Source organism: Oncorhynchus keta, unplaced genomic scaffold (assembly GCF_023373465.1).
Source record: "Oncorhynchus keta strain PuntledgeMale-10-30-2019 unplaced genomic scaffold, Oket_V2 Un_contig_5916_pilon_pilon, whole genome shotgun sequence".
In the NCBI taxonomy this organism is placed as follows: Eukaryota; Metazoa; Chordata; class Actinopteri; order Salmoniformes; family Salmonidae; genus Oncorhynchus; species Oncorhynchus keta.
In genome coordinates, this window is record NW_026288583.1 from 515,434 (window position 1) to 530,418 (window position 14,985).

The 14,985-nt window shown below is 44.7% G+C and overlaps 1 protein-coding gene across 1 annotated transcript in view; it reads right to left on the bottom strand.

Annotated features, from left to right (window-relative positions):
* The window catches only part of LOC118362221 (EMILIN-1-like), an 85,307-nt gene extending 74,648 nt beyond the window's left edge, over positions 1-10,659 (bottom strand). The window contains exon 1 of the mRNA XM_052510624.1: positions 10,022-10,659. Coding sequence (XP_052366584.1) covers positions 10,022-10,170 — 149 coding nt within the window. The 5' untranslated portion in view covers positions 10,171-10,659. The remainder of the gene's footprint in view (positions 1-10,021) is intronic.
* Between the last annotated feature and the right edge of the window lie 4,326 nt (positions 10,660-14,985).

The following is a 14,985-nucleotide window of genomic DNA, read 5'->3' on the forward strand; positions in this document are numbered from 1 at the left end:
CTATAGACCAGCCTCTGCCCCCAGCTGTGCTCTGGACACCATATGTGAACTGATTGCCCCCCATCTATCTTCAGAGCTTGTGCTGCTAGGCGATCTAAACTAGAACATGCTTAATTAACACCCCAGCCATCCTACAATCTAAGCTTGATGCCCTCAATCTCACACAAATGACCAATGAACCTACCAGGTACCACCCCAAAGCCGTAAACACAGGCACCCTCATAGATATCATCCTAACCAACTTGCCCTCTAAATACACCTCTGCTGTTTTCAACCAAGATCTCAGCGATCACTGCCTCATTGCCTGCATCTGTAATGGGTCAGCGGTCAAACGACCTCCACTCATCACTGTCAAACGCTCCCTGAAACACTTCAGCGAGCAGGACTTTCTAATCGACCTGGCCAGGGTATCCTGGAAGGATACTGACCTCATCCCATCAGTAGATGCCTGGTTATTGTTTTTTAAATGCCTTCCTCACCATCCAAACCTCTTGAAGCTAGGCACTATTTTTATTTTTGGAAAAATAACGTTCCCAAAGTAAACTGCCTATTTCTCAGGACCAGATGCTAGAATATGCACATTATTGACAGCTTAGGATAGAAAACACTCTAAAGTTTCCAAAACTGTAAAAATATTGTCTGTGAGTATAATAGAACTGATATGGCAGGTGACAGCCTGAGAAAAATCCAATCAGGAAGTGACTCTTATTTTGAAAGCTCTGTGTTCCTATGCATCCCTATTGACCATTGAAAGGGATATCAATCAGATTCCTTTTTCTATGGCTTCCCTAAGGTGTCTACAGCCTTTAGACGTAGTTTCAGGCCTTTATTTTGAAGAATGAGCGTGAACGACCACATTGCATAAGTGGATAGGTGGGGGCTCTCAGAGTGATTCTTGCACAAAAGAGAGAGGCAGCCATTGTTCCTCCCGGTCCTAGTGAAAAGCCAACTGTCCCGGTTGATATATTATCGAATAGATATTTGGAAAACACCTTGAGGATTGATTATAAAAAACGTTTGCCATGTTTCTGTCGACATTATGGATATAATTTGGATATAATTTGGATATAATTTGGAATTTTTGTCTGCGTTGTCGTGACCGCTATGTCCGGTAGATTCCTGGGCATAACACACCAAACTAACTGAGGTATTTGGATATAAAAAATATCTTTTTGGAACAAAAATAACATTTGCTGTCTAACTGGGAGTCTCGTGAGTGAAAACATCTGAAGATCATCAAAGGTAAATGGTTAATTTGATTGCTTTTCTGATTTTCGTGACCAAGCTTCCTGATGCAAAGTGGAAATAATGCTATGCTAGGCTATCGATAAACTTACACAAACGCTTGTATTGCTTTCTCTGTAAAGCATAATTTCAAAATCTGAGACGACAGGGTGATTAACAAAAGGCTAAGCTGTGTTTCAAAATATTTCACTTGTGATTTCATGAATATTAATATTTTCTAGTAATATTTTTGGACTGTTGCGCTATGCTATTCAGCGGTTGCTTATGACAATTCTCCCGGAGCCAGGAGGGGTAGTTCTAAGAGGTTAAATAAGCATGCCCCATTCAAGAAATGTTGAACCAGGAACAGATACAGCCATTGGTTCTCTCCAGACCTGACTGCCCTTAACCAACACAAGAACATCCAATGCATTCGGCAATAGCATCAAACAGCCCCTGTGATATGCATCTTTTCAGGGAAGCTAGAAACCAGTATACAGAGGCAGTTAGAAAAGCCAAGGCTAGCTTTTTCAAGCAGAAATTTGCTTCCTGAAACACAAACTAAAAAAGGGTCTGGGACACTTTAAAGTCCATGGAGAATAAGAACACCTCCTCCCAGCTGCCCACTGCACGGAGGATTGGAAACACTGTCACCACCGATAATTCCATCATAATTGAGAATTTCAATAAGCATTTTTCTACGGCTGGCCATGCTTTCCACCTGGCTACCCCTACCCCAGTCAACAGCACTGCACCCCCCACAGCAACTCACCCAAGCCTTCCCCATTTCTCCTTCTCCCAAATCCAGTCAGCTGATGTCCTGAAAGAGCTGCAAAATCTGATCCCCTACAAATCAGCCGGGCTAGCCAATCTGGACCCTTTCTTTCTAAAAATGATCTGCCAAAATTGTTGCAACCCCTATTACTAGCCTGTTCAACCTCTCTTTTGTGTCGTCTGAGATTCCCAAAGATTGGAAAGCAGCTGTGGTCATCCCCCTCTTCAAAAGGGTGGATACTCTTGATCCAAACTGCTACAGACCTATATCTATCCTATTCTGCCTTTCTAAGGTCTTCGAAAGCCAAGTCAACAAACAGATTACCGACCATTTCGAATCCCACCATACCTTCTCCGCTGGCCAAGGCTTTTGATTCTGTCAATCACCACATGCTCATCAGCAGACTCGATAGCCTTGGTTTTTCAAATGATTGCTTCGCCTGGTTCACCAACTACTTCTCTGATAGAGTTCAGTGTGTCAAATCGGAGGGCCTGTTGTCACTATGGGGGTGCCACAGGGTTCAATTCTTGGACCGACTCTCTTCTCTGTATACATCAACGATGTCGCTCTTGCTGCTGGTGAGCCTCTGATCCACCTCTACGCAGACGACACCATTCTGTAATACTTCTGGCTCTTCTTTGGACACTGTGTTAACAACCCTCCAGACGAGCTTCAATGCCATACAACTCTCCTTCTGTGGCTTCCAATTGCTCTTAAATACAAGTAAAACTAAATGCATGCTCTTCAACCGATCGCTGCCTGCACCTGCCCGCCCGTCCAACATCACTACTCTGGACGGTTCTGACTTGTGGACAACTACAAATACCTAGGTGTCTGGTTAGACAGTAAACTTCCAGACTCACATCAAACATCTCCAATCCAAAGTTAAATCTAGAATTGGCTTCCTATTTTGCAACAAAGCATCCTTCACTCATGCTGCCAAACATACCCTTGTAAAACTGACCATCCTACCGATCCTCGACTTCGGCGATGTCATTTACAAAATAGCCTCCAATACCCTACTCAAATAAATTGGATGCAGTCTATCATAGTGCCATTCATTTAGTTACCAAAGCCCAATATACTACCCACCACTGCAACCTGTACGCTCTCGTTGGCTTGCCCTCGCTTCATACTCATCGCCAAACCCACTGGCTCCAGGTCATCTACAAGACCCTGCTAGGTAAAGTCCCCCCTTATCTCAGCTCGTTGGTCACCATAGCAGCACCCATCTGTAGCATGCGCTCCAGTAGGTACAGTGGGGCAAAAAAGTATTTAGTCAGCCACCAATTGTGCAAGTTCTCCCACTTAAAAAGATGAGAGAGGCCTGTAATTTTCATCATAGGTACACTTCAACTATGACAGACAAAATTAGAAAAAAAATCCAGAAAATCACATTGTAGAATTTTTTAATGAATTTATTTGTAAATTGTGGTGGGAAAAAAGTATTTGGTCAATAACAAAGTAAGTCTTCACAAGTTTTTCACACACTGTTGCTGGTATTTTGGCCCATTCCTCCATGCAGATCTCCTCTAGAGCAGTGATGTGTTGGGGCTGTTGCTGGGCAACAAGGACTTTCAACTCCCTCCAAAGATTGTCTATGGGGTTGAGACCTGGAGACTGGCAAGGCCACTCCAGGACCTTGAAATGCTTCCTACGAAGCCACTCCTTCGTTGCCCGGGCGATGTGTTTGGGATCATTGTCATGCTGAAAGACCCAGCCACGTTTCATCTTCAACGCCCTTGCTGATGGAAAGAGGTTTTCAACATCTCACGATACATGGCCCCATTCATTCTTTCCATTACGCGGATCAGTCGTCCTGGTCCCTTAAAAATAAAAACAGCCTCAAAGCATGATGTTTCCACCCCCATGCTTCACAGTGGGTATGGTGTTCTTTGGATGCAACTCAGAATTCTTTGTCCTCCAAACACGACAAGTTGAGTTTTTACCAAAAAGTTATATTTTGGTTTCATCTGACCATATGACATTCTCCCAATCTTCTTCTGGATCATCCAAATGCTCTCTAGCAAACTTCAGACGGGCCTGGACACGTACTAGCTTAAGCAGGGGGACACGTCTGGCACTGCAGGATTTGAGTCCCTGGCGGCATAGTGTGTTACTGATGGTAGGCTTTGTTACTTTGGTCCCAGCTCTCTGCAGGTCATTCACTAGGTCCCCCCGTGTGGTTCTGGGATTTTTGCTCACCGTTCTTGTGATCCTTTTGACCCCACGGGGTGAGATCTTGTGTGGAGCCCCAGATCGAGGGAGATTATCAGTGGTCTTGTATGTCTTCCATTTCCTAATAATTTCTCCCACAGTTGATTTCTTCAAACCAAGCTGCCTACCTATTGCAGATTCAGTCTTCCCAGTCTGGTGCAGGTCTACAATTTTGTTTCTGGTGTCCTTTGACAGGTCTTTGGTCTTGGCCATAGTGGAGTTTGGAGTGTGACTGTTTGAGGTTGTGGACAGGTGACTTTTTTACTGATAACAAGTTCAAACAGGTGCCATTAATACAGGTAACGAGTGGAGGACAGAGGAGCCTCTTAAAGAAGAAGTTACAGGTCTGTGAGAGACAGAAATCTTGCTTGTTTGTAGGTGACCAAATACTTATTTTCCACCATAATTTGCAAATAAATTCATTAAAAATCCTACAATGTTGTTTTCTGGATTTTTTTTCAAATTTTGTCCGTCATTGTTGAAGTGTACCTATGATGAAAATTACAGGCCTCTCTCATCTTTTTAAGTGGGTGAACTTGCACAATTGGTGGCTGACTAAATACTTTTTTGCCCCACTGTATATCTCTCTAGTCTCCCCCAAAACCAATTCTTTCTTTGGCCGCCTCTCCTTCCAGTTCTCTGCTGCCAATGATTGGAACGAACTACAAAAATCTCTGAAACTGGAAACACTTATCTCCCTCACTAGCTTTAAGCACCAGCTGTCAGAGCAGCTCACAGATCACTGCACCTGTACATAGCCCATCTATAATTTAGCCCAAACAACTACCTCTCCTCCTACTGTATATATTTATTTATTTTGCTCCTTTGCACTCTATTATTTCTATCTCTACTTCGCACATTCTTCCACTGCAAATCTACCATTCCAGTGTTTTACTTGCTATATTGTATTTACTTCACCACCTTGGCATTTTTTTGCCTTTACCTCCCTTATCTCACCTCATTTGCTCACATTGTATATATACTTATTTTTCTACTGTATTATTGACTGTATGTTTGTTTTACTCCATGTGTAACTCTATGTTGTTGTACGTGTCGAACTGCTTTGCTTTATCTTGGCCAGGTCGCAATTGTAAACGAGAACATGTTCTCAACTTGCCTACCTGGTTAAATAAAGGTGAAATAAAATCAATTTAAAAAATGCCCTATGAACCGGGGTCAGAGTCACTTTACTATCTCTCTCTCTCTCTCTCTCTCTCTCTCTCTCTCTCTCTCTCTCTCTCTCTCTCTCTCTCAAACACACACACACACACACACGCAAACACACACACACACACACACACACACACACACACACACACACACACACACACACACACACACACACACACACACACACACACACACACACACACACACACACACGGGTTGATTCATAACTCGGGTGGGTCAGGTTTAGCTTCAGAAAATATTGTGTGGATGAATGGAGGTTTTGTGGCAAGTAGGTTGAATAAAGTAAAAACAATGCATACAAAAATTCCATAAATGTAGAATTATTGTGCAATTCATATTTATAGGCTACATTATTTTTTTTTTAAAGTTTTTTTTTATCTGGCATTAGTGTGGAAGCTTTTTCATGAATGCATACGCAAGGTGTAATTTATTGTTAAACTTTTTTTAAACAAAAGCATGCGCAAGGTGTCAAATTATTGTTAAACTTTTTTTTAACAAAAGCATGCGCAAGGTGTCAATTTAGGGAATTGTTTGACTATTTATTTTTGCAAAACCTTAGGCTACTCTTCAATAGGCCTAAATGTTCAATAAATAAATGAAGAAATGTTGAAGTAAAAATAATTGTTCAATAAAAAAGGGAACTGTGCAGCACATTTTCTGTTTTTGCGCGTCGGGTGCAGGCCTCAGATTTTCCCTTTATCACATATTGTCACGCCTTGGTCATTGTATCTTGTGTTTTTGTTATATGTTTGGGTAGGCCAGGGTGTGACATGGGTTTATATGTTGTATTTCGTATTGGGGTTTGTATTAATTGGGAGTGTGTATTATTAGGGGTGTGTCTAGTTAGGCTTGGCTGCCTGAAGCGATTCCTAATTGGAGTCAGCTGATTCTCGTTGTCTCGGATTGGGAACCGTATTTAGGCAGCCTGAGTGCGCGTTGTATTTCGTGGGTGATTGTACCTGTCTTAGTGTTAGTCACCAGATAGGCTGTATGAGTTTCATTCGTTTGTTGTTTTCTTCTTCCGTTATTTCATGTACCGTATTAGCTTCATTAAAAGTCATGAGTAACCTACACGCTGCATTTCGGTCTGACTTACTTCAAACAACAGACGAATATCATTACAGAATCACCCACCATTCACAGACCGAGCAGCGTGTGAACTGGCAGGATCTAAAGGAGGACGCTATGGACGGCAGAAGCAGGGATTATACGACGTGGGAAGAAATCGACAGGTGGGCGGCCGACCCAGAGCGAGTGCAGGAGCCCGCCTGGGATTCCCTACAGCAATGCGAAGAGGGCTATACAGTATGGAATCGAGAAGGAAAGCATTGCTATACAGAGCGAAAACCGAAGGTAACGGGGAAAGCGCAGAGAGAGAGTGGCTGAGTCAGAGAATAGACCTGAGCCTACTCTCCCTGTTGATCGTGAAGAGCAGTTGCAATGGGAGAGACTGCATCAATTGGAGATTTGGACATGGGAGGAGGAATTAGACGGTCAAGGACCCTGGGAGCAGCCGGGAGAATATCGCCGTCCCAAGGAGGAAATAGAGGCAGCTAAAGCGGAGAGGCGCATGTATGAGGAGGCAGCACGGTGACGCGGTTGGAAACCGGAAAGTCATCCCCCAAAAATATTGAGGGGGGCTAAAAGGGAGAATAGTTATGCCAGGTAGGAAACCTGCGCATACTCCCTGTGCTCACCGTTGGGCTAGAGAGACCGGGCAGGCACCGTGTTATGCTATGGAGCACACGGTGTTTCCAGTGCGGGTGCAGAGCCAGCTGCGACACGTACCAGCCCTTCCTATTGGCCGGGCTAGAGTGGGCATCGAGCCAGGTAAGCTTGGGCAGGCTCGGTGCTCAAGAGCTCCAGTGCGCCTGCACGGTCCGGTCTATCCAGAGCCACCTCTACACACCAGTCCTCCGGTAGCAGCTCCCCGCACCAGGCTTCCTGTGCGTGTCCTCGCGCCAGTACCACCAGTTCCAGCACCACGCACCAGGCCTCCAGTGCGCCTCGCCTGTTCAGCGCAGCCAGTGCTTTTCTCCCTCCTGCGCTGCCGGAGTCTCCCGCTTGTTTAGTGCAACCAGAGCTGTTCTCTTCTCCTGCGCTATCGGAGTCTCCCGCCTGCCCAGTGCCGCCAGTCAGCCCAGCGCCGCCAGTCTGCCCAGCACCGCCAGAGCTCCCAGTCTGCCCAGCACCGCCAGAGCTCCCAGTCTGCCCAGCACCGCCAGTGCCGCCAGTCAGCCCAGCGCCGCCAGTCTGCCCAGCGCCGCTAGTGCTCCCAGTCTGCCCAGCGCCGCCAGTACCGCCAGTCTGCCCAGCGCCGCCAGTACCGCCAGTCTGCCCAGCGCCGCCAGTACCGCCAGTCTGCCCAGCGCCGCCAGTGCCGCCAGTCAGCCCAGCGCCGCCAGACAACCAGTCTCTTCCAGATCTGCCAGACAACCAGTCTCTTCCAGATCTGCCAGACAACCAGTCTCTTCCAGATCTGCCCGTCAACCTGAATCTTCCAGATCTGCCCGTCAACCTGAATCTTCCAGATCTGCCCGTCAACCTGAATCTTCCAGTTCCGCCAGCCAGCCAGGATTTACCGGAGCCTACTACCTGCCTGAGCTTCCTCTCAGTACTGAGCTTCCTCTCAGTACTAGGCTTCCTCTCTGTACTGGGCTCCCTCTCTGTACTGGGCTCCTCTCAGTACCGGGCTTCCCCTCAGTATTCGGTCCCGGGCTGCCCCTCTGTCCCGAGCCGCCCCTCTGTCCCGAGCTGCCCCTCTGTCCCGAGCTGCCCCTCTGTCCCGAGCTGCCCCTCGGTAGCTGCCCCTCGGTCCCGAGCTGCCCCTCAGTTATGTGGGGATCAGGGTGAGGACTATTAGGCCATGGTCGGCGGAGAAGGTGGATTATCCTAGGACGCGAAGGGGAGGAACTAGGACATTTATGGAGTGGGGTCCACGTCCCGAGCCAGAACCGCCACCATGGACAGACGCCCACCCGGACCCTCCCTATGCTCTTGAGGTGCGTCCCGGAGTCCGCACCTTAGGGGGGTTCTGTCACGCCTTGGTCATTGTATCTTGTGTTTTTGTTATATGTTTGGGTAGGCCAGGGTGTGACATGGGTTTATATGTTGTATTTCGTATTGGGGTTTGTATTAATTGGGAGTGTGTATTATTAGGGGTGTGTCTAGTTAGGCTTGGCTGCCTGAGGCGATTCCTAATTGAGTCAGCTGATTCTCGTTGTCTCGGATTGGGAACCGTATTTAGGCAGCCTGAGTGCGCGTTGTATTTCGTGCGTGATTGTACCTGTCTTAGTGTTAGTCACCAGATAGGCTGTATGAGTTTCATTCGTTTGTTGTTTTCTTCTTCCGTTATTTCATGTACCGTATTAGCTTCATTAAAAGTCATGAGTAACCTACACGCTGCATTTCGGTCTGACTTTCAAACAACAGACGAATATCATTACACATATAGTCAGTTGTAGATGGGTTATTAGAAATTGTGTGTGGGTGCAGGCGAAAAAACTGCTGATCTGCGCATGACTAATACATCTTTGAAACCGACGGAGAGAGTATGTGCATACACACACTTACATGTAAACACGTGCACATGCGTACGCAGGTGCACCAGCACAAACACACACACTACACATCCAATGGTTTTTGAGAAAGAGGCGAGGAGAGAGGATGTGCAGAATCAAGGAAATGCAATGTGTGAAATGTGTGTGTGTGTGTATGTGTGTGTGCCTGTGTGGGACAAAGAGGGAGAGAGAAAAAAAGGGATAGAGAGGGAGAGAGAGGGAGGGAGGGATACATAGAGAGGTACAGTGAAAGAGAGAAAACATAACAAAGCAAGTGTATCTCTGTCCATGTGTGACTGTGAGTACTGCTCTGATGAGGGCAGAAAATCATAAATATAGCTGAAGACAGTCTTTTTAGCATTGTAGCAATACCTATATTGTCGCATCTATAGCAACACCTATATTGTCACATCTATAGCAACACCAGGCCGGATTAATTTTCGCTGGGGTTATTAGACACTGTGGCTCCTCCATAGAGCTCCTTTCAGATCTGCTCAGTGAGGGGGGAAAGAGACAGTTTTCATGGAACATTTGGATGAGAGAAGGACTGCTCATCTGTGTTACATTTACTCTCACACTCAGCCACACACACAGAGAGAGAGAGAGAGAGAGAGAGAGAGCGAGCAGAGAGAGAGGGAGAGACTACTCTAGCTGACAATCTTTGATGTTTAGAGTTTAGACTACATGGGAGAAAAATAAAAAATAACTTTGGTTTTAAAACATCTAATAGTTCAGTTTCTTATATAGAATAATGGCTGTGGGTCATTTCAACACTATCTATTGTTTTTTTCACTGCTAAATTCCTTTATCATGCTCCTTCCAGATGTCTGGTACCCTTTGAGTGAGAGTGAGTGTGATGAGAGTGAATGTTTGGTACCCTTTGACATGAGAGTGAGTGTGATGAGAGAGAGAGGTGTGTGTGTGTGTGTGTGTGTGTGTGTGTGTGTGTGTGTGTGTGTGTGTGTGTGTGTGTGTGTGTGTGTGTGTGTGTGTGTGTGTGTGTGTGTGTGTGTGTGTGTGTGTGTGTGTGTGTGTGTGTGTGTGTGTGTGTTACCTGTGTCTGCTCGCTGCCCGTGCGCCGTTCTGTGGCTGCGCCTGGGTCTGTCCGGAATAGAGATTATACCGCTGCGGGTACGAAGCACAACGAACCTCCCCGGACCATGTGAAGACCCACAGCACAAGAAACAGAACTGGTCCCGCCATGCCTTCGCAAGAAACAACAAAAAAAGTGATGCGGCAGAATCCTCTCGTTTGTCAATGAACTTTTATTCCACACGAATAGTGTGGAAGTAAATTCCTATCAGCCGTGACGCACTCTTCCTCTCCAGAATCGGATAAGTCCATACTATCGACCCATAGTTAGGCTACAGCGGGATGTGAGACGGTATCTCAAACCGTCACTTCTACATCTATATTATTAGTCCCCTGATTGATAGCACTTATGTTCCCTTCAAATATGTCCAAAAGCAGCTGCTATTCCCTTAATTATTCTTGTAAATGCGATAAGACACTTCCAGGCGCATCCACGAGCCTGCCGTTATTTTCCAGACGTTGAAATGGGTTACAGTTTTGCCAAGAAAAAGTTTTAATTTCAGTCAGTTAGTAAGAAGTTATTGCGACGCAAAACTGCGAGGAAGGTGGCTTGCGTTTCAAGCGCAGCAGAATCTGAATGACTGTTCTCCCCCTACCCAAGACTCCTCTCTCTCTTCCCTTTTTACCGCCCTTCCTTCGTGCGCTTTCTGACCCCTCCCACCTGTAGGCTTCCTATCAAACACATACGCACAGATCTAGGACCAGCTTAAACTCCCCAAATGAAGGTCAGGGGAAACTCAAAACTTACCTTAGATCAGTGTCTAGGAAAAACTCCCGAATGACAACATATACTGTATTTACACACCCACTTGCTGCTTTTGGAAAATTGCTCACGCAGTTGACGCTTATCTGGCCGAAGCATCGCTATTAGGAAAATCCCCTCTATCTGATCCGGGGAAAACTGAAGAGTGTGCTTGCAAAAGAACGGAGGAGTATTTAGATAAGCATGTTTATGAAAAAAATCTGACAGTGGAGAGACTGAGAAGATGGATACAAGTGGCCCATTGCAATCCTACTTTTTGGACTGAATTTAACTCATCATCCGAGGACACGCCTGCATTCGATGAGGTTACAATGAAGCTGCTTCTCTCAAACTCTGTAACCAAGTAGCATCACACAAGTAGTGGCACAAACCCAGTAGGCCTACATCATCATAGATTAAGCAATATTTGAGTGACGTCCAAAGGAATTGACAGATAGCCAGGGGCACACTCGAAGACTCAGACATCATTTACAAACAAAGCATTTGTGTTTAGTGAGTCCGCCAGATCAGAGGCAGTAGAGATGACCAGGGATGTTTTCCTGATAAGGGTGTGAATTGGACCATTTTCCTGTCAAAATGTGACAAGTACTTTTAGCAATTCCATTTACTTTTGATACTTAAGTACTTAAAAATATTTTCTTGAGGAATGTAGTGAAGTAAAATTGAAAGTTGTTAAAAAATATAAATAGTGAAGTACAGATACCCCAAAAAACTACTTAAGTATTACTTTAAAGTGTTTTTACTTACACCACTGATTAAGTACTTTACACCACTTTACACCACTGCTGGTTATATCTCTATTAAATTAATAATAGCATATATTCTCTAAATCCATTCATTCATACATCCGTCATTCATTCATACATCTGTTCATACAGTGCCTTGCGAAAGTATTCGGCCCCCTTGAACCACCTGGGAGACACACCAAACATGTGGAAGAAGGTGCTCCGGTCAGATGAAACCAAGATTGAACTTTTTGGCAACAATGCAAAACGTTATGTTTGGCGTAAAAGCAACACAGCTCATCACCCTGAACACCATCCCCACTGTCAAACATGGTGGTGGCAGCATCATGGTTTGGGCCTGCTTTTCTTCAGCAGGGACAGGGAAGATGGTTAAAATTGATGGGAAGATGGATGGAGCCAAATACAGGACCATTCTGGAAGAAAACCTGATGGAGTCTGCAAAAGACCTGAGACTGGGACGGAGATTTGTCTTCCAACAAGACAATGATCCAAAACATAAAGCAAAATCTACAATGGAATGGTTCAAAAATAAACATATCCAGGTGTTAGAATGGCCAAGTCAAAGTCCAGACCTGAATCCAATCGAGAATCTGTGGAAAGAACTGAAAACTGCTGTTCACAAATGCTCTCCATCCAACCTCACTGAGCTCGAGCTGTTTTGCAAGGAGGAAATGGGAAAAAATGTCAGTCTCTCGATGTGCAAAACTGATAGAGACATACCCCAAGAGACTTACAGCTGTAATCGCAGCAAAAGGTGGCGCTACAAAGTATTAACTTAAAGGGGCTGAATAATTTTGCACGCCCAATTTTTCAGTTTTTGATTTGTTAAAAAAGTTTGAAATATCCAATAAATGTCGTTCCACTTCATGATTGTGTCCCACTTGTTGTTGATTCTTCACAAAAAAATACAGTTTTATATCTTTATGTTTGAAGCCTGAAATGTGGCAAAAGGTCGCAAAGTTCAAGGGGGCCGAATACTTTCGCAAGGCACTGTATTATCTACTCATTAGTTTAATCTAAATCATTACATTCATTCATGTTTGGGGGTTAATTTGATGACTTCTTGAGGGAATGGGGTGATAAGTGATTTGTTCTTTCCCCTTTACTCTTATCTCTGCAGATGTGCTTGTCTTCCCCACGACGTGTCCTCCTCTCCTCTCCATTCAGACCTCCCTAACTTCCTGCCTCTTGGCTCAGCTGTTGGGGGATGGGACATCTCCTAGGCTTGAGGGAAGTCCAGTTAACTCTACTGTCTCTTTAGTTTAATATATACCCCAGGGCCTCGAGATGAGAGAGATAGAGGCAGACCTTGGGGTATAGGTGAAAGAAGATGGGTATGCAGGGCATGCTCAAAGGTAGGGATTTCATATTTTCTTAATCGTTCAATTTAATCCAAACCTCCTCCTCTGTTCCACCATTCTGACAGGAGTTGTTAGGCTATCACGCGGAGGGGTGCGTGAATGTTTCTGCACATGTGTCTGTTTGTGTTTTAGGGGATTTCGTCACCTCAGACATAGGTTGAGAGGTCACAGGTGAGAGAGGGGTGGTGTTTCATTGGAAATTTCGGTAATGTCATACTGCTCTGCATCTGACTACCAGCTGCAATCAGAGACTGGGGAGGGATAAATTAATGCAATCACTTACACTGATCTTAAACACCTGCCAGCCCAGTCACTCATCAAGGATTATCGGTCCTCTGATAAAGGCATTTACTATTTGTTATAAAGGGTTTAGTTTCTCTCTCTCTGTGTGTGTGTCTCTCTCTGTGTGTGTGTATGTATACTTGCATGCATGCGTGCATGTGTGAACTGTACATTGTGCTGGACTTCATACAACCCTATTTGATCATATGATTCAATAGAAGAGGATTGACAGCCTGTTTAAGCGCCTCTCTGGGTGGAGGTGGAGGCTGTCACTTGTCACTATTGAGGCCCACACACACCCCTATCGCCTGGGGTTCATAGAGTCCCTGGAGAGACTTCCACCCTCCAACACTCCAACCCCCTGCTGGGTCAATGGACATGCTTCCCACCACATCAGAGGCTTCTAATGAATGAAAGGATTTGATTTATATAGTGCTTTCTACCTACTGAGGTACTCAAAGCGCTTTACATAGTAAATAGAGCTCTATGGTGTTTAGCCTGACTGTGGTCAGTGTAGTGACAGCTCTAAAGCACCACAGGAGTTCAGTTCACTTAACTTCAGAGGAAGGAAGCTGATGTTTAGGGGTGAAAGATAGGTTTTGTCAACGCAGGACCATGGCCTATTGGTCCTGCGTTGACAAAAGATTGCAAAAAATGGACAGTCAAAAGTAATTTAGAATTGTATCTGTTTAAGTCTTTCTATTTCTATGGTCAACCGATCGGCCTATTTAGTTGTGAGGTTGTGTTTGTGGCAGGGATGAAGTTCCCGGCTGTAGTTATGCTGACGTTAGCATAAAGTAAGGTTCTGAGAATAGTCACGTGGTGTGGTTTTATTGGGAAAAAGCTTTAAATCAAAAGCTTTTGATTTAACTCATAAAAATCTAATAGCTGTGTGTACTTAACTAAAAACAAATGCTGTTGTTTTTTGAAAGCTGAATCTGTGGGGGGCATTGTTGTTGTGTTTAAAGAGAAAAAAATACCTTCAAAGACAATATGCCACGTCAATTTAGAGCTAATATTAATGGTGAACTCTACCTTGCGATCAGTGTTATGTGGTACAGGTTATAATAGGAATAGAACACACTGGATAGGTCACAAGCGCTGTACTGTATTCTTAACCTTGCATTATATTTTAGTTATTCTTATAGTACCTAACGCGGTAGCACTTAAATAAATTACAACTAGTTTCCATCTTTATTACCATGTTATTACCCATTTTCCATGCTGTAAAGAGTTAAGCTTAAATTCAAACATATACTCACATTTAGAGGTATCTTTATTGATAGAAGTTACATAGGTAAAAACCTGATTAAAAAGTTGTAACATTGGTTGAGTTGATACCAAGTTACAAATGTTAACACACACTACAACCTGAGCCTTGTGCACTAAGCACCAGAGGGTGCGAGATCAGCCCTGTGTGGTGGACACGATGGTAGTCACTCAGCTGTTTGTTGCCTTTGTAATCTCACCAGCACCATATTGGAAAATGCCCCGTTCCACCTTCTCTCCCTTCCCTTAAGTGCACCAGCTGTGAGGGGGCACCAGACACACGTGGAGCTCAATCGCTGCCCAACTTTATATGTCTCAGAACAACAGCTGTGATTACGGTACAATTAAAGATGCACTCTAACTTTTGTAGAATTTCAGCCAATAGTTCTGAATGTGGCACTCACAAGCCAAATGTGGTCCTTGTTTTTTGTGTACCACGCCATCAAATTGTGTAACACATCGTTCATTTCGTATGATATGTTAGGTCCTGTAAAAAGTGTTATTA